The 20,494-nt window shown below is 43.5% G+C and overlaps 1 protein-coding gene and 1 non-coding gene across 24 annotated transcripts in view; both read right to left on the reverse strand.

Annotated features, from left to right (window-relative positions):
* Positions 1 to 2,796: 2,796 nt before the first annotated feature.
* On the reverse strand, positions 2,797 to 2,879 carry trnal-cag (transfer RNA leucine (anticodon CAG)). Its single transcript has one exon. It is a non-coding gene; the product is annotated as a tRNA-Leu (tRNA).
* A 5,456-nt stretch (positions 2,880 to 8,335) lies between these two features.
* The window catches only part of LOC109900730 (afadin), a 124,325-nt gene continuing 112,166 nt past the window's right edge, over positions 8,336 to 20,494 (reverse strand). For 5 of the 23 annotated variants that reach the window (XM_020496505.2, XM_020496509.2, XM_020496507.2 and 2 more), the window contains 5 exons: positions 19,102 to 20,331; positions 16,300 to 16,434; positions 13,614 to 14,142; positions 10,156 to 10,240; positions 8,336 to 9,978 (listed from right to left, as the gene is read on the reverse strand). In XM_020496505.2, coding sequence (XP_020352094.1) covers positions 9,819 to 9,978; positions 10,156 to 10,240; positions 13,614 to 14,142; positions 16,300 to 16,434; positions 19,102 to 20,331 — 2,139 coding nt within the window. In that variant the 3' untranslated portion in view covers positions 8,336 to 9,818. Of the gene's footprint in view, positions 9,979 to 10,155; positions 10,241 to 13,613; positions 14,143 to 16,299; positions 16,435 to 17,901; positions 17,938 to 19,101; positions 20,332 to 20,494 lie in introns of all 23 variants that reach the window. The other 18 variants (XM_020496515.2, XM_020496516.2, XM_031837162.1 and 15 more) reach the window with 11 other exon arrangements.

Here is a 20,494-nt window from a genome sequence, read left to right on the forward strand (position 1 = left end):
GGGCAAGCGTTTAGATGTAGCCTTTACAACTTGATTGAGCCTGCAAAAGGCAGCGGTGGTGATTGATGCACAGAGGCATGAGATTTGCTGAAGGACATCACTCAAAGCCACTCAGGGAATTTGACATGCAGTGCACACTTTCAACTGTATGTAAAAAACAATGTTGTTGACCTCCAGAACACTCAACAGAATGCAACAAAGAAGCTTGCGGAAAAAGGTCTTGCAAGAGAAGGGCAAACCTCTATGCAGCTTATATAATCAATATGCCCAGACTCTTTTGTCCATTCCTCCTTCAACTTGAGATGCAGAAGTGAAGAGCAAGTCTGTGTCACTCATGTGTGCAGGCCATGGGAGATGTATTGCCAGTTGGACAGAAATATTGAAATGATTGAAGACTTGATGTAGAAAGTCACCATGGAAAGTGAAGAAATTCTGCGTGCCAACTCTGGTCCTGGTATTGGAAAACTTTGCCTGGCATAATATTACGGTAATGGCAAATGGTACAGGGATGTGGCTTGCCCTGTTCAGTCTACTCTGCTTCTAAACATGTTTTGGCTGTGGACTATGGAAACATGTATATCGTTGAAAAAACTAAAACTATTTCATGTCTATTCCCAGACATTCAGCAGATTTACTGTTCACTCCCATCCAGGCATTGAGATGCAGTTGAACAAATCCTGAAAAAGGACAACTTGCAGAGGTCAACAAATGGCTGGAGAAATCCATTCTCCACTAGCCACTTCAAGCTGTTGTTGCAGGAAAGAATGAGGATGGGACTGTCTCTTTCGATCTGTTTGATGGAGACATAAACATCAATGAGAACGTCAAAACCGCTCATTGCTAATCAAAAACACAAGGAGAAGAAAAGCAACAGTGGACCTGTGACTGGTCATGAAGGACACAAAGAGCAATTGAAGAACAAAACTTGATAAAAAACTAGACATTCATCATCTGAAAGTGTGTTACTGGCCACAACAAGCACCAACATCAAAAGAAGCAGTCTTTAAATGCTCAAAAAGCAAACCCACCAAAGTGTCCTGATGCCCAGTAAGATTAGAAAGAGCACAGTGAAAAAAATCACATAGTTCAAATGTGAGGAAAGGACAGAAGGAAAAACAGATCAAAGTGATGTAGACAGTTCCTCCAAACTCCCAGAAATAGTTTGCTCCATCCAATTGCCAAAACTTGCACAACTCCCCCTTGTTCCAAAAATAAAATCAGGGTTCCGAGGTCTGGGATTTGTTTCCCACATCAATACCGTAAACAGCTTTTTTTTAATCCAAATGCAAAATGCTGAACTATCCATTCTGAAAATGGATTGAGCTGTTTAACGCTGAGCTGTTTAGAGAAACCATGGAGAACCATGTTGCTGCTGAATATGAAGAGGATGGTGTACTCTACTGTGCAGTTGTAACAGATAATGCATCAAATGGCCATTTCATGGTGGAGGTTGTTGACTATGGAAATTCAGACAAAACGTACACTCTGACAAGTGAGGAGAATGTCAAAGGACTTCAACGCTTGGCAAAATGAACAAAAGTCGACCAGTGGCACAGGGCAGTTGTACGGCATGCATCTATTTACCTACAGAGGACATCTCAATGGGTTGATGAATGGAGTGTTCATCATCCAGCAAATGGAGGCTGCAATTTCTGAATGTGCTGAAGGCCCCCCCCCCCCCTCCAAAAAGGTAATATGACAAGAGTGTGATGAGGAACAAAGGACTTCAAAGCTATTCCTGATCACCTTTTAAGCATGACTTAAGTTATCTAAATTAAGATTTCAGTATGACAACATCTTCTTGGAGTGTATTTGAAAGAAGATCAATGGTGTTGCTTTCTGACTGGCACAGTTTAGTCTTGATATTTATGTATCATAAATAACTGAAGTGGAATGTCCTTTTGTTTGAATGATATTGTGCCTCTTGCTTATCGAACAAAAATACTATTGGGATATTCAGGCAAACTGCTAAAATGTTATGACTATGCTGATATTCAAGTTAGTAATTTGATAGGCCTAATTTTTTTCTTTGGTTTTGATGCTGTACTGTAATTGATTATGGTTATTTTCAGTGGTGTAAAGTACTTAAGTAAAACTACTTTAATGTACTACTTAAGTGTTTTTTGGGTGTATCTGTACTTTACTTTATATATTTTTGACAACTTTTCTTTTACTTCACTACATTCCTTTTTACACACTTTTTACACCATACATTTTCCTTGACACCCAAAAGTACTTATTTTGAATGCTTAGCATGACAGGAAAATAATCAAATTCACACACTTATCAACCAAACATCCCTGGACATCCCTACTGCCTCTGATCAGGTGGACTCACTAAACACACATGCTTCGTTTGTAAATTATGTCTGAATGTTGGACTGTGCCTCTGGCTTTCCATAAATACATTTTTTTTTAAACAAGAAAATGGTGCCATCTGGTTTGCTTAATATAAGGAATTTGAAAGGATTTATACTTTTACTTTTGATACTTAAGTATATTTGAGCAATTACATTCAATTGTGATATTTAAATATATTTTAAACCAAATACTTTTAGACTTTTACATAAGTAGAATTTTAAAATTAACGGACACATTTCAGTAATCGATACGCCATTTCCCACTTTTATAATGCTGTTATTTGTTACAGATTGGTTGTGAATGGATTGTCAATAATCGATGTGTAACAATCGTTTGTTAAGTAAAGATAAACTTTTAAAAATAATAACAATTAAAGCCGTCGAGAGTGGATTCAGGTCACAACGCTGTACCATACTGTTTATGTAGAAAAATAAACTGTCAGAAGTGGGATTCGAACCCACGCCTCCAGGGGAGACTGCGACCTGAACGCAGCGCCTTAGACCGCTCGGCCATCCTGACTCATGTCAGTCGTAGCATTAGTTAGCTATTAGTATAGCTGTTTGAACTAGATACGCTGTTTTTTTAGGTTTAGGCATCGAATCAATCTGTAAAATGTAAGTGTTACAGATTCCGTGATAAACTATACAATTAAAGAGTCGCACACTCCATATATCATCTTCCAGTAATTTATTGGGTAGACCCAATAATCATCCGGTAGTTGATATATGGATTGTGCGACTATTTTTTTTTCGAGTTTATAGTTATTCTCTTGTTTGTCAGCACCTTCACACAAAATAATGTGTCTGGGTGTGCGCCAGTTTTTTATTCTACAGATTCCGCGATAGAAATATAAAGGTCATTTCAGATTGAGACGACATATGCAGCGTTTACTGTGAATGCAGTCTACGTTTATTTTTAAAATTGAACCTTTATTTAACTGTGCAAGTCAGAGAATTATTATATATATTTTTTTACAATGACAGCCTACAAAAAGGCAAAAAGGCATCCTGTGAGGACGGGGGCTGGGATTAAAAATAAACATATTGGACAAAACACACATCATGACAAGAGAGACACCACGACACTGCATAAAGAGAGACTTAAAACAAAACATAGCATGGTAGCAGCACAACATGGTACAAACTGTATTGGGCACAGACAACAAGGTATAATTGAAGCGGGAACATTGCCTTTACATTCCATTCACGCTGTAAAATTGCATTTCCGCGATGCGGATTGAATGTAGCACTAAATTGCTGTCTAGAAATCACGTGCTTTTGCAAGATGTTCTCGTGCTCACTTCCTTGTTAACATTACATTAGCACACAAAATCTGATAATCATGTTAGTGGGTTGTGGTATATATCATCGCAGTTAACCTCCTTTAAGCAGGTTTTCTATGCATTTTGTAGCCAATTCATTTCAACCAAAGTGTTGAACATTATGTTATGTGGTTGTAACGTAGCATCTCGTGCAAGGCTGCTAACACATTCTAGACTGCTACATTGTTTATTCACTGCTGTTAGACAGCGTCGTCTTTGCGGTTGGACCATCTAATGGTATAGCGTTCTCCACAAATTGACCTACACTTGCCTAAAGGGTATAAACATTGCGTTTGCACTAGTAGCTACTGCAGTGCCTGTTTTGCGTGTTATTTTGGCATTAATGTGTGTCACATATCAGTTTGCAAACAATGTCAAAAATAAAAAAAAATATCACTGAGTTAATAAAGCCTTATACAAACATATCTCTTTTTTTGTTTTCTTGAGTCAAGGAGCTCCAAAATGCATGTGTTTCAGCCTAGCTCAGTGCTTTCTGTGGTGGGGGAAACCAGCAGAAAATCCAGAACGTTGCACCGTGATTGGCTCAGTGTTCTGTCCCTCAAGGGGATACTACGTCACCGCCAAGTCTAAGGGTAGAGCTTGAAAATTCAAGCCCCTTGGGTGCTGCCATAGAGTTACATTAGAAGTGCCCATCCAAGAAGGCTCAAGGTCATTGGTGGCTCCCGAGTGGCGCAGCAGTCTAAGGTACTGTATCTTAGTGATAGACACATCACTACAAACCCTGGTTCGATCCTGAGCTGTATTACAACTAGATATGATTGGGAGTCCCATAGGGTGGCGCACAATTGACCCAGCATCATCCGGGTTAAGGTTTGGCTGGAGTAGGCTTGCCTAGTTAAATAAAATTGGCTTTTGAAGTAGCTTTGATACTTTCAAAATCTTAACTAGCAGTCATCATCATGAATCAAGTCAACAATCTATTGGCAAATCCTTTTTAAGCCTTGTCATATGAAAATAAATTATAGATAAAGCGTATTGGTGCTCATTGGCCATTGGACATAAACAGTGGCAATTTTAACATGTACATCTTGGTGGGGCAGGAAGAAAAAGCGGGATGCATGCCAGCAAAGCGACAACACAACACTAAACAATACATGAATTGCACTAACGGTGACAAACGGTGCCCACAAACTGTTAGGGCCTACATAAAGCTGTCCTAACATCTTACCATTACTACACCTGGCTATCAGTGGAGCCTTGTCTGGCAGCGAAACAGTTCATTCAGCTAGGGAGATATGTACAGTTGAAGTTGGAAGTTCACATACACCATAGCCAAATACAATTAACCTCAGCTTTTCACAATTCCTGACATTTAATCCTATTAAAAATTCCCTGTCTTAGGTCAGTTAGGATCACCACTTTATTTTTAGAATGTGAAATGTCAGAATAATAGTAGAGAGAATGATTTATTTCAGCTTTTATTTCTTTCATCACATTCCCAGTGGGTCAGAAGTTTACATACACTCAATTAGTATTTGGTAGCATTGCCTTAAAACTGTTTAACTTAAGTCAAACGATTTAGGTAGCCTTCCACAAGCTTCCCATAACAAGTTGCGTGAATTTTGTCCCATTGGAAATTGCTCTCAAGGATAAACCAGACTTGTGGAGGTCTGCAATTTTTTCCGTGGGCTTGGCTGATTTCTTTGATTTTCCCATGATGTCAAGCAAAGAGGCACTGGGTTTGAAGGTACACCTCCAATTGACTCAAATGATGTCAATTAGTCTATCAGAAGCTTCTAAAGTCATGACATAATTTTCTGGAATTTTCCAAGCTGTTTAAAGGCACAATCAACTTAGTGTACAGTGGGGCAAAAAATATTTAGTCAGCCAGCAATTGTGCAAGTTCTCCCACTTAAAAAGATGAGGCCTGTAATTTTCATCATAGGTACACTTCAACTATGACAGACACAATGAGAACAAAAAATCCCCCAAATCCTATTGTAGGATTTGTAATGAATTTATTTGCAAATTATGGTGGAAAATAAGTATTTGGTCAATAACAAAAGTTTATCTCAATACTTTGTTATATACCCTTTGTTGGCAATGACAGAGGTCAAACGTTTTCTGTAAGTCTTCACAATGTTTTCAAACACTGTTGCTGGTATTTTGGCCCATTCCTCCATGCAGATGTCCTCTAGAGCAGGGATGTTTTGGGGCTGTTGCTGGGCAACACGGACTTTCAACTCCCTCCAAAGATGTTCTATGGGGTTGAGATCTGGAGACTGGCTAGGCCACTCCAGGACCTTGAAATGCTTCTTACGAAGCCACTCCTTCGTTGCCCGGGCGGTGTGTTTGGGATCATTGTCATGCTGATAGATGAAACATGGCTGGGTCTTCAATGCCCTTGCTGATGGAAGGAGGTTTTCACTCAAAATCTCACGATACATGGCCCCATTCATTCTTTCCTTTACACAGATCAGTCGTCCTGGTCCCTTTGCAGAAAAACAGCCCCATAGCATGATGTTTCCACCCCCATGCTTCACAGTAGGTATGGTGTTCTTTGGATGCAACTCAGCATTCTTTGTCCTCCAAACACGACGAGTTGAGTTTTTACAAAAAAGTTATATTTTGGTTTCATCTGACCATATGACATTCTCCCAATCTTCTTCTGGATCATCCAAATGCTCTCTAGCGAACTTCAGACAGGCCTGGACATGTACTGGCTTAAGCAGGGGGACACGTCTGGCACTGCAGGATTTGAGTCCCTGGCGGTGTAGTGTGTTACTGATGGTAGGCTTTGTTACTTTGGTCCCAGCTCTCTGCAGGTCATTCACTAGGTCCCCCCGTGTGGTTCTGGGATTTTTGCTCACTGTTCTTGTGATCATTTTGACCCCACGGGGTGAGATCTTGCGTGGAGCCCCAGATCGAGGGAGATTATCAGTGGTCTTGTATGTCTTCCATTTCCTAATAATTGCTCCCACAGTAAATTTCTTCAAACCAAGATGCTTACCTATTGCAGATTCAGTCTTCCCAGCCTGGTGCAGATCTACAATTTTGTTTCTGGTGTCCTTTGACAGCTCTTTGGTCTTGGCCATAGTGGAGTTTGGAGTGTGACTGTTTGAGGTTGTGGACAGGTGTCTTTTATACTGATAACAAGTTCAAACAGGTGCCATTAATACAGGTAACGAGTGGAGGACAGAGGAGCCTCTTAAAGAAGTAGTTACAGGTCTGTGAGAGACAGAAATCTTGCTTGTTTGTAGGTGACCAAATACTTATGTTCCACCATAATTTGCAAATGAATTCATTAAAAATCCTACAATGTGATTTTCTGGATTTTTCCCCCTAATTTTGTCTGTCATAGTTGAAGTGTACCTATGAAGAAAATTACAGGCCTCTCTCATCTGTATACTGTGGCTAAGAAAGTAATACAGAGTGTGTGTTGTGTAGTAAGCTGTTAGTAGCCCATGTGCATCACCCTAATAATTTGGTGCACATGTAGCCTATAACCTGTTTTTGAGAAATGTATTTGAATATTGTAAGAGCTTTCATTGTCTGCTTATATGCCCCCTTTATTTATCCTACAGTTCTGAGTTGGTGTACAGGGAGAACACTAAGAACGGCCCATGTTCTGAATTCAGTCTCCGTACAAAAAGCTATATTGACTACATCTGTCATAGCTCGCTTGGCTTAATCGAAATTACAGATCGCCTCTTATCCACTTGTTGTCCCCTTGTGCCATAGTTTGAACATCTCAATTGTCAGTAGAAACCACATTTGTTTAAGCAAGTCAGCCATTTATTTTTTTAAAGGCAGTAAATGAGGCTGAATGAACTGTTTCATTGCCAGACAAGGCTCCGCTGATAGCCAGGTGTAGCAGTGGTAAGGTGTTGGGACAGCTTTATGTAGGCCCTAACAGTTTGTGGGCACTGTTTGTCACCCTTATAGTGCAATTAATGTATTGTTTAGTGTTGTGTTGTGCAGTGGCTTTGCTGGCATGCTTCACCCCCCCCCCCAAGATTTACATGCTAAAATCACTACTGTAACTAATTAAACAGAACAGTGTCCATGTTTCAGTTTATTAGAAAATAATGGTTGCAAGTGAGAGTAGAATTTGGCCAGTTTCTGTGCTCCCAGCTGCAGCAGAACGTGCCATTTTCAAAAGGCTTTGCGGTCCCATCATGATCAGACCTATACATTGTTATCAACCCTAACAGTTCAATACCACACCTAACATAGACTTCAATGTTTTCCTTCTGATAGGAAAATAGTGTTGCACAAAAGGATAATCGGGGATGTGAAAATAGGCTGCCCAGTTCCACAGTTTAGGATTGATGCTGCAGATCTTAATACCTGAAGCCATCCACTGTATGGAGTTTCTTCAGTCACAGAGGAAAGTCTTTCTAGGGTACATTACATAATAGACTATAATAAGGTAAAAAACAACCTTAGTCCAAAGACAGACATACCAAGGTTAGGCCTACTGACGCCTACTACTCACGTCAGTAATCAGATATGTTCCTCTTAAATCCATAGTTCCTTGGAGGAGTCTTCAAGATGTGCATGTACACAAGATACATACACCAGTACACACTGCAAAGAGGTGCATTATCACTATCACAAAGAAACTATAGCTAAAGTATGTAAAGAAAACAATTGTAAATATTTCTATACAAATTTGTACAGAGTTCCAGCATTTTGTAAAATCTGTATTTATTAATGATTTACAAAAGGCTATCATGAAACAATTTAAATGATTCAAATGTGTTACCTAAAATGAGAAACATGTATACATGTCGGTTAACATCTTTAAAGCTGAAACAGGATATTGATACCGTTACTTTATGGATAATGAACATTAACATAGTCAAATCTGGCCCATGTTCCGAAAAAAAATAATCATATTTACACACAAGATGGAGTCTCTCAAACAGCTGTGAATGAAGAGATGTACTTCATGTAAATAACATTCTGCCCAAATCCTTAAAACAGCATTTACCTACAGTAGCCTATAGGTCCCAAATGTATTCCATGTTTGTATCGATTTAACCGAATGCTCAAGCATTTTAAATAAACAAAATCTGTGCAAGTACATTACATAAGGTTCAAATAAATACCTGTTAAACAAAACAAGGTTTTTACTTTGGATTTTTATTATCATGTGAACTGAAAATGAAGTAATTTTCCATCATGGTACGCTTCCACTTTCTGCATACTGGCAATGTATATAACTGGTCAAATTTCACAACTCTGCAAATTACTGTTAAATTCAAACAAAGAAAATCAATACTAAAAAGTGGGGGGGGGGGGAATAGAAAACACAAGACCCCCCCCCCCAAATTTACAGTGAGAACCAAAAGGTAGGAGTTCCTTATCTCAATTTCCTACGTCACACTTGTATAAAATGCCCTGTTGGATAAACTCTGAACCGTCCATTTCTGAAGATGAAAACCAAATGAGAGCTGTTACTATTAAGAATTGAGAGTTATGTTTGGAAGGAGAGAGATATTTACAGTGTGGGCGTGCACTCAGGTGGACCCCCAGTAAACCAGTTTATACATGTGAAAGTCATAGTGAAGACATATCCTCTTCCAGTAATGCCTGGATCAAAACTAAAGCCACATTCTAAGGAATGAAGAATACAGTGTATCACAAACCAGAATGGACAACATTACTCCATTTGAATCAATGAGTATAGAAAGAAATTCAACTTAAAAGATTGGTCTGGTAAGCCTGGGCATTTATTTAAAAGTGTGAAAATATGTAATGCAGAAAAGGCATTAAAATAACATCATAAAATATTCCACATTACATTAAGCTATTAAAATTGTTTAAATGAACAAAACTTTTCCATCCCTTAACCCAAGAACCATTTTACAAACAAAAATATATTCCCCTTCATGTGATTTCAAATTTGTCTTAGTAGTATAATTAATTTTTGTTATTTATTATTATTTTTTACAGTGCTTTATTATAATATCTGATAGTTTAAGAGGGAAATTAAGCAAATAAATGTCTCACCTATTGCAACGGATACATCTAAATTGTATGTAATGGGTGTAATGAGTTGTTCAATAAAAACAAAAAAAAGGAGGGTCACTGGGAAACAAAACCTGTCTCTCTTTCCCATTGCTCAGTCGGGGCCTGGCGGTCAATTTTTTCTTGCTAAGGCTACTTGTCTACTGCTTTGTATTGAGTTCATTTTCCAGCTCCATGAGTTTTCGCGAGGCCTTGACTTTGTTGGATACTTCCTTCCCTTGGGAAAAAAGCCGCTGGCGCTCCTTGAATGTCATACTCTCCGGGGCTCCTTCAGTTAAAGTGTTTTCCTGTTCTTGACCACTGCAATGAGAAAAGCAACCACAATACGACTTAAAACATATACTGTACAACGTTGTGTGTTCTGAGAATTCCTACATACGTCTCAGTTTCTTATGGTCCTCATTCGGTCTAAAAGTATTTCCTCTGACCCAATTGAATTGTCTGTTTATGAAGAGAGAGATGCATGGCAGGCCTCACCCTTTCGTCCACTTCTCTCGCGGGTCCTTGTAAACTTCTCCTGATCCTACAACCCCGGTTGTGTTTCCAGTGTATGAATTAAATCCTATGTTCATTCATTAAATTGGGGAAACAGAGCACATTAGTTAATGAATGTTTTGTACCATGTTGGGAGGTTAAACCCATAGCGTTTATTTTTTATATTTTTTTAAAAGCTGCTGGGTACATAACTTCTGTGTATAACATATCTTTACTAAATGTATTCCCTGGGATAACATTTACCTGCTTCAGTACACAAAGAGTATCGCACACCAATGCAAAGTTATTGTGACATACCACCGTGTCAACTGTAAATTGTTGCCAAGTCACAGTCCAGGCTACATATGATCGTTATCTGTACCCAGCAACTTTTCAGTCACGTTCAAATTATACAACGGTGCCTTTTCCACAGACCAAAACAAGCCACAGGGACTAGATTAGCTGAGGGAATAGCGTTAGTACAGTCCAACGCACGCTGAAGCAGCAGGGTCTGCAAAACAAGTTTGTGGGATCAAAAGTGGAGGTCAACCACTAAGTCATGTAGCACCCAAGATAAACTGTCATCAAGCCTGTTATGACTAAAACTTGACTTAATAACCACTGGATGTTAGCTAGGAGCTCATCAAAGCCACAGGTGGCTGAATGAGGACTGCTTCGGTATCTTAACTGGCATTCTAACTTCTAACCCAACACCATTGACCCCCAGGTGACCTCTATCTCTGACCCACAGTAGGCATTAATCAGTAAGTTCACGTGTCCGTGTGTGCCCGGGCCAGGCAAACGCAGTTGCTGCTGTCTCTCACACTAACCCAGAATTCCCACTAATAGAATCTTACTGGTTGTGTTCCAACATGCTGTGTCTGAATGGAAGCACAACCATAATTCAAATGCATGTGTATTTTTTTTTGTTTAAAATGAATGAAACTAGGGATAGCAGGGCAGACACAAACACATTTACGTGTGAACCGTGGCAGGACTCCACTGGCAGGGTCAAGTTCTTCTGGCACAGAACAGGCTCTCGGAGTCTACAGACTGGTTGACAAGTTGGTACCTATCCAAGAGCCGTTTGTCCCCGGAGATAAAACTATACCTTCTGAACCCTCCAGTAACTAAGTCACCACAGAAACACAGTTTTTCATGGTTTGTTGATTTCATTCTTTCAGAAGCCAATTTAAGCTTATACAGAGCAGTACTTGGCTTCAGATGTAATTGTAAAAATGCATAAAAGTCAACCAAAGGTCTTTCTACATTCGTGTGCCATGGATAATGTTTTCCTTTCCTTACACCTGGTTCCAAATATTCACATTAGTCAGATTTAGCTGATATTCTTTTAAGATAAAGTGGAGCAGAAGGTGGAATCTGAGCCTTCTCAAAACCTTTGGCTAGACATCTAGACGTCTTCTCTACCAGAGAGCTGGGTTGCCCTTCTTCTTGATGCTGCCAGTGGATTCGTCTGCCTGAATGTATTATTGTTAACAGAGGGAGCCAATGATTCAGGTGGAGACGGGTCACGTGAACCATGGCATGGCCCTCAGAGGAGGTGGTGGTGGCAAGCAGCAGCATTAGACAATGTCACTGACACAGACAGACTGACGGGACAGCCAGAACCACAGAAGGCACAGACAGACAGACAAGGCATACCAGATGAAATTCACAAAAAGAGACATGGCAGACAGACGGCAGAGACTGGAACAGTCATAGAAGACCGAAAAAAGGAGTGAACAGAACACTTGAGCGCTGAAAGGAGGAGTGCAAAGCAGCAGAGGCAGTAGATAGCAATGGATATCAGGTCGATTGGATTGAGTATAGATTCAGCGCAGGGAGGCGGGAGGCGTGTGACGGAGAGAGGCGGGTTATGTTGATGTGGGATTATAGCAAGGTTAGTGATTGGTCTCTCAATTTGAATGAGGAATGCAACACAATAACAAAAGGCCCAGACATCATCATCATTCATACTGGGTAGGGGAAGGGCACTGGGGCTGTGTGCAGATGTTACATGCATGGTGACAGTCACTGAACATCTTGACACTGTTAGACTGTGTTGCATTAGTTACATCTTTTCTCCATGGCTGTTTAAAGTGTTCATATCCAGGGGGGGGGGGGGGGGGGGGGGGGGGGTCACTTTCATATTTTCTTTTAGAACATGTACCAACAAACTCATCTGTCTGAAAAATTAAGGCACAATCCTGTGGTTCCGGACAATGTGAATATTAAGTTATTTACTACAGTAGACTATGCTACGGCTTACAATGGAACACTGAACATGTATTGTGTTTAGAGTAACATAAGATAGAGATATTAAGGGAAAGGGGGATACCTAGTCAGTTGTACAACTGAAATGTGTCTTTCGCATTTAACCCAACGGCTCTGAACCAGAGAGGTGCGGGGGGGCTGCCTTAATTGACATCCACGTTACACTTGAATTCTGTTCTCACCAAGAGGCTTTAAATGTTGTGGTTTGTTGAGCAAAAATATACAGACTATTCCTAAAATGTAAAACAAAGCTAATCTTTAAACATTTTCTGAAAGCATAAATACTGTTTTAATAACTTATAAAATAGAATATCATTGGTTCCAGCTGTTGATGAAAATAACAGAACGTTTCTACTTTTGTCAGTAGGGGTCACTAAAGGCTTAAATAGAAAACATTGTGCCACAGATGAAGACCATAGAACTAGATTCAAGTGAATTAGTACTGCTCAGTAATCTAATCAGTGATTGGTTGGGAGCCCTGACAGAGCTTTAAACAGCCACAGACAAAGACAATGCCTCACTCAACAGATCTTTCCCCTTTGCCAGGTGTGCAGGTGAGCCTAAAGAGAGCTGCTCCTCTCAGGTCCCACCACAGTGTCTGTGTGATAGATAAGCCAGTGTCTCAGTGTTCCTTAAAGCCAACACCACCACCAAGCAGACGTGGGGCCCGCTGGCGGGAGGCCACCCCCTCAGCAAAAACAAACACACATGGGCGGGTGGGCGGCAACACCAACAGTACTATGATTGGATATCTGGAGTGCTTTCACGAAATCACGGGTTGGTAGGTTTACCGATTGCTTTTACTCACTAGAAAGATGATTGGAGGAAGAGGAATGGGTGAGGACAGAGGACATTTTCTGACAGAAGGATTGGGAAAATTAAACAAAAATGGAACCTGATTTGCTAGTGGTTGAGTGGAAATTCCAAAAAAAGAGGACAACAAACTATAACACAAACTGATGGGAGAAAAAACGAATTACAAGTTGATTGGCAACTACAATACAGATCAATTGGATTGTCGATAGAGAAATAGAGTGGGAGAAAGGGAGAAGGGGAAATGGAAGCCAGAACGCCTCTGTACTGGAAAAACAGGAACACAAAAATATAACACAAAAAACAACGACTGAATGAGAGATATGGAGTGAGAGGTATACGGGAGGCGTGTCCTCTCTCCTTTCTGTGTCTACCTTTAAAGTTTCCTGTCGGGATGAAGCTGAGGCTGGGTTTGATGGGAGGGGGAGGGGGCTGCCCTGCAGTACTGTTGGCATTGACAGCCGGCGGCTGGAATGAGCTGGACAGAAAGATCCCATCAGACATAGGACGGGGCTTGCGCGCAGGCGGCTGCGGCTTGTGTGCGGGCGGGAGGTCGCCATAGGACTTCCTGGTGGAGGAGAGCTTAACCTGACCTGCTAGGCCTGTAGTGTCCTCATCCTCCTCGTCATTGTACGAGACAAACTTGGCAGTGTACAAGGCGTCAGGGGAGACGACCTGTGTTTTGAGGTAGGAAGTGTTTCTCTGAGGCGGGGGTGGTGGAGCGTTAGTGGCAGTGGTTGCGGGGGATGCAGTGGGAGGGGGGGGCTGAGGCTGGTAGTCCCTGGGGAGGGGAGGTCTGTACAGACCAGGCTCGTCAGGCGTCAGCAGCTTGCGCTCGGCCTCCTCGTGCTGCCGGCGCCGCCCTTCCTCCAGACGTGTGTAGTACTCCTCCTCCTGCCTCCTCTAAGGGAATGGGAAGAGCCTGTTAGTGTGGCCTACTCTCACCAAGGCATGGCTGGCTGGACCTGACTCACTCTGCCTCTGCTGGAGGGAGACTACCCATGGCCAAGACACCCAGACAAGTCCTCCACCTTATCTGTCCACTATGTGTCTGTATGTCTGTGTGTGTGTGAGGTGGGGGAGACTACTCTGTGTGTACTGGGTTCTGTAATACTTTAGTAGAGAAGCCTAGCGGTAAAGAACGTTGGGCCAGTAACAAAGGTTTCTGGTTTGAATCCATGAGCCAACTAGGTGAAAACTGTCGATGTGCCCTTGAACAAGGCATTTAACCCTAATTGCTCCTGTAAGTCACTTTGTATCAGATCATCTGCTAAATGACTAAAATGTAAATGTGCTGTTTTTCCTCTCCTTCCCTCCATGCTGTGTTGAGAACCACCAGAGGTGAGGATGGATAAAGAGACTTCTCTGACAGCTGGGGCCAACAGTTTGAAGTGGTTTGGGATAGACTACAGTCAAGTGATCCGATAGGCTTGAAGACTCCAATTCAGGTATTTTTGGAAGGATTCTATGGTTTTAGCTCTGGAAAGGTACCAGCTAGTAATAGAGATTGGTCAGCTCTGGATTCTGTACATGGATCCCCTGGGTTAGTGTGTGCGTAGTGGGTGGTATGGTGGGTAGGTATATGTCATCGATGAGAGGATGGTGGGGGAACAGATATGTATTGTACTCTGGTATGACCACCACAAACCACAGCGAGGGTGGGGCATTCCAACAGCGGTTCCAAGCAGTGCCTGATGGAATGACTATGGCTTCCCAGCAAATGTAAAATATCGTAAAAAGTGACTACCATGCTTTTTGGGGGTAGGAGGGTTACATGCATACATCCATACATAACATTACATAACACAGAGGAAGGGGACCATCATGGGTCCATGCAGTTGGACATCATTGCCATTATTACAGGGCTTCAATTACCAGTGGTGTGAGGATGACTCACAGGAAGACAACAGCTGAATCAATGGTCACACAGTAAAACAAAATGGCACTGGGTTGTTGTAACAATGTCACACAGTAAAACAAAATGGCACTGGGTTGTTGTAACAATGTCACACAAGGCAAGATGAAGGGGTGCTGCTGCTCTCAGACCACTGGTAATTCAATGTCCTTGTAACTAACTGGGACTGAGGACACAAAACACTAGTGCTCCAAAAACATGCTTAGCCTCTGACAGACCAAACACCACCAGGTTTCATTATGATAAGTCAGCATCCTGTCTGTCTGCAGACTCCCTGTCCACACGCCCTTTGCTCTCTGGCCCAATAACACTTCCCCTGAACACAGGGTACTACTTCCATCACTAATCACTGTCTACTGGCTTCTTCTTATGTTCCTAAAAGCCAGTCAGACAGAGTCCCCTTCACAGTTCTGTGACTGGTTCAATGTAGAGGGGCGTGTTCACAACTCCTCCCACAGGATCACTTACAGCTCTGTGGGAGACTGACCAACAGGGAACAGAACAGTAGAAACCTTGAAAAAGCTGATCATGTTAGCAGATTTCGCAAAAAAAAACGACCACCTCAGTTGACCCTTTCCACCCCCTGAAGAGAAGTGGTCCAATGGATCAGTCTTTGTTTTTCACTGTGTATTCTGCTGCTGGGCTGTTTTGTTGAGGCACAACTCCTGTTTCACGAGGTAAACTACAATTAGCTGGGCAGATCCCCACAGGGTAATACTATAATTACCATGCAGGTAAGACGCTCTCTGGGTTTTCACTTTGATGTCCTCTGTTAATAGATCTGACTGGGGCATTCTGCTTTAATATGCTCTGCTGGCAGTGACATCAATCATTTCCCATAACTAGCTTTAATAAAATGTAATGAATAATAATACTGAAAGACAGCTGTGGGCAATGCAAGCATCTGGATTTAATTGCGGTCTATTGCATTCATATTATTTTATAATCGTATTGAAGTCTGACTGAACAGAAATCACAGATAGAAATGTATGATAGAATATTTTGCCTGTATGAACATAAATGAGAAATCATATTTTGACAGCACCTGTCTAACCAGCTGTGTGTTAGCTAGCTAGCTATGTGCTGTGTGAGAACTGTGTAGCGTCGATATACGTGGTTCTGTGGGTCCTGTCAGGGAGGTGTACCTTCTCATCGACCTCTCGTCTGGCCCTCTCCTCCTCTCTCCAGCGTCTCTCCTCCTCCTGTTTGGCCCGGTCCTCCGCTTCGCGCTTACGGATCTCCTCCAGCTGTTGCTTCCTCCGCCGCTCCTCGTCCTGCAACTACACACAGACACTTCAGCACCATGTACACGGCCCAGGAACGGCCTACAGTCTAGTGATCTCAGGAGTCCTTCAAAATTGTGTGCTTGGAGATGAATCAGTGGAATATACTTTTAAATCAACCGTTTCATATACTATTCAAATGCATTGTACATTAATGTTGTGAGGCCATACTTCCTAACGTGAAAAGGTGGAAATATAATTTAGTAACAAACTATCCTCAGCTCTGCAACTAGAACAGCGCCTACTGCTGTGCTAGTCTGTCTGTGGTCTCAATGCATAGTGCAGGTCAGGTTAGTTCACACAGAACCTCCTGTCATGGGCTCATATCACTATATTTGGTGTGTTTACTCACTCAGTCACAGCTCCACAGTAAATCCTCAAAGCCCTAAGGACCCCTATCAGGTCTGCATCTACACAAAGGCTAATTCAGTAGATTGGCCCCCCCTGTGAGGTACCTCACACTGGCATCGGGTTTCCAGACAAGGGCTTGTTGTGTTGAAAACTTCTAGGTCTAGATATGCTGATGGGATGCTCTGTATGCTGTGTAGAAATCTAGAGGTTCTTTTCTCTCTGCCACAGGATAGGTCGTCTGTGGTGAGAGTAAAACGGTCTGCACTGCAGACAGGCATATGGCGACAGCTGGACATGCAGAATGAATGGCAACGTGCAGTGAGAACAAACAGCAGCATGGCTAGGCAGAGCAGAGGAGCGTCCAGTTCAAGCCTTAGTTACATCACTGATGTCATGGTGACCAAACACAACAGACTGGAAGTCAATCACCGGATGAAACATGATTACAGATGGACAGTAGAAACATTTGCTACACGGTGCAACTTCCCCAATGAGAGGGGAGTTGAGGAGGAGAGCGATGCTATATTGGCTGAGCACCGGCGTTGTTCACACAGAGCTGGATGAGTTGAATGAAGTGGACTGACAATGACACAATGATGGTTACACCCCACATGCAGATGACCACTGCTGGGGGAGGGTCTCAAATCATGCGGACAGACCCCCACTGCAGGCCAGGCAGCTCCCTGTACTGAAACAGCTGCATAGTACTGAGTTCTCTGGAACAAATACAGTATTTAACCATGCCCCAGGTAGTTCTTTAGTTCTTTCTTTCTAACCTTCTTTAAGGTTAGATGAGTTATCAAACCGATTTTCTTATTATTTTTGGGAATAATTTTCTTTCAGGGATGATTATTTATGTTATGAGGCATTATGTGGCATTGTCTTTAAATGAGCCCTGACCAAATTACTAAGTGTGACTGTCTGCTAGATCACCGTTCCACAGCAGCAGTTATCTAGTGGAGACAGACAGGGTTCCACAGCATCGTAGGGTGACTCCCCCCCCCCCCCCAGGCCAGATGACAGGGAGGGGACAGAATGAACGAGAAGAGAAATACAGGTGGAACCGAAGACAAGAAAGGAGGATAAGGAGGAGTGCGTAAAGAGAGAACGTACCAAGTCTAGAACAGAGATTGCTGGGACAGCAGTCTTCTGCGGGAGAAGAAAAAAACGAATAGAAAGAAAACAGGAAGAACGAGGCAGAAATAGAGTAAATAAATAAATTAAAAGGAGGGCATAGAAGAAGATAAAAGTAAAAACATTTTTAGGGGTTTTGGAGGCAGCAGTGATGTGGTGCCAGGAACATTGGGGCTTATTACTGCCAGCGGCCGAATGAGTGGCCCACTTCCCCTCAGATAGACAACGCTCCGCTCAGTCCCATCCCTCGCATGGAGCTCCAAAGTGCCCCGTTTACAGGAGGAATTTACACATGGTTCCACCACCAACCCCCTGGCCGAAACTAAGACCATCTTTCTCCCTCAGAGACAGACAAGAAGGGGATGTGAGCCTTGGCCTTGCTGGCAGGGACTGCTCACTACATCCCGGAATCATTGTCTCACTAGACAGTCTGGATACAAGGTCACAGCAGACTGAAGATAGTACTGTTGTAACAGTTACAAATGAGAAGCAATACACTGTAGAGGGGTTTATGTTGATCTGTGGTGTCATCTGAGGGGACTAGCGACATTAGCCCAGGTTAGATGGCATTTTATTCTGTCCCAGGAAGGGTGTTTTTTTGCATGTACAAATGGTACAACACTTTTTGATGGGCAAAAATATGCTACTCTAGCCATCTTGTTAGACCAGGAAAATGAGATGAATCATTTCCAAATGGCCATAATACATTTGTTAAAAAGAACCAATTTGTACTTTGCCATGTTTCCATGTAAGTTTGTTGTGTGTCCGGCATCCTCCCTCCCTCCCTCCGCAGCCAGTCGAGTAAAGCAGCTCAGCTCAGCATGGCAAAGCAATGACGTAAGGATGTTGAATGTTTTGCAATGTGCACCTGCATTGTAGCTAGCTACTTCATGGGGTTCCTCATGGGAATTCCATATCCTATTCTGTAACCATTAAGCCCAGTTCCATTTCCTCTTTTCTCAGTGTTTTGCTTCCCATGGCTCGCCCTTCCTTGGCATGAGAAACTTCAGTAGAGAGGCTAAAAACCTTTCAGAGCTCAGAACATTTATAATGGGTGTACTGTAACCAATGATGGGTTCATGTGCATCTAATAGCACTATGAAGATCTTGGGCCACTGGTCTTCCTCCATACACCTTACCTTACCTATGTCCAGTATGATTCTCTATATTGTAGCCTACCTTCTCCACATCCTCCTGTTCTCCACTGTGCACACTAGACCTCTGCTCTCCAGGGCAGCTCACCCTTGCTCTCTTCTCTGCCTCCAGCCGCTGCATGATCATCATGGTGTCCACGTCCTCGTCGTCATCCTCCTCATCTTCCTCATCACTCTGCTTGGACTCCTGCAGTCTCTTTTGGAACTGCCACTCCAGCATCAGCTTCCTGAGCCGGTCGCTCTCCTCGGCCGTACGCTCCGGCTTGGCCTGCAGGTCCTGGATCTCCCTGTCCAGCAGGTCTACGATATGCAGCTGCTGCTGCTTCTCCAGCTTCTCCCGGGCGTCCCTCTTCCAGGGGTCTGGGGACAGGCTGTCGCTGGAAGACAGCTCCTCCTTGCTGATGGTGATGTACTGTAGGTCCCGGCGCTCGATGGTGCGGGGCTGCTGCTGGGGGAGCAGCTCTCTGATCACTGTGTCCATTGGGTTACCCTGAGGGGGCAGGGTGCCTGCTCTGGGCAGGGTGGACAGTTTCTCTGGCCTGGGGGGCTGCTGCTGCTGGGCCTGCTGTTGGCCCTGGGGTGGGAGGTAGGGATGGGGTACCTGCTGCATGGGGGACCGGGGAGGGGGCATCTGCTGGTGCTGTGTGGGAGGGGGGAGTGTGCCCCCGTGTTGGTTGTTGTTGTGGGTTACAGGCACAGCTGGGTTACGGACCTGTCCCAGCTTCCTCTCCTGCTCCCTCCTCTTCCTCTCCCTCTCCTCCTCTAACCGGGCCTTCTCCTTCTCATACCAGCGCTGCTGCTCCTCGCGCTTCTTGCGGTCGGCGGCGGCGGCCTGCTGCTGGGTGGCCGAGGGAGGAGGGGGCAGGGGCAGGTCGGGCTGGAGCTCAAAGTCCTGGTAGTGTACGGGGGGAGGGGGCGGTGGAGGTGGAGGGAGGTCCGTGCGTGTGGACTGGGCCACGGGGCCTGGGTGGGGAGCGATGGGGCCGGGGGTCTTCCAGCGTCCCGGGCCACTCTTGTGGTTGCTCTGGGTCTTGTTGGAGGAGGACGAGGAGTAGTTGAGGTGCTCCTGGCTGGAGGTGGAGGACTCCACAGAGGAGGAGACCTGGTGGTGGTTGACCCAGTGTTCCCCACTGCCCCGCTGGTAGTCAGCCTCTCTCTGCTGCTGCTGCAGGTGGACCAGGTCCTCAGGACGCAGGCCGGTTGGAGGGTAGCCCCCTGGGAGGTCACACAGCTCCTCCTGAGAGTGGTCCACCCGCTGAGAGGACAGACACGGCAGTCACACACACATTAACACAGTGCAAGAGCAGCACAACACTTTTTCCCAACTGTATACACCTAATTCCTTTATAAATTAACACACTTTTCATAGTATATACTCTGAGGGAGGCTATTCAGAGAAAACATTTCTGTATGATTCC

Source organism: Oncorhynchus kisutch, linkage group LG12, assembly GCF_002021735.2.
Source record: "Oncorhynchus kisutch isolate 150728-3 linkage group LG12, Okis_V2, whole genome shotgun sequence".
Classification (NCBI taxonomy): Eukaryota; Metazoa; Chordata; class Actinopteri; order Salmoniformes; family Salmonidae; genus Oncorhynchus; species Oncorhynchus kisutch.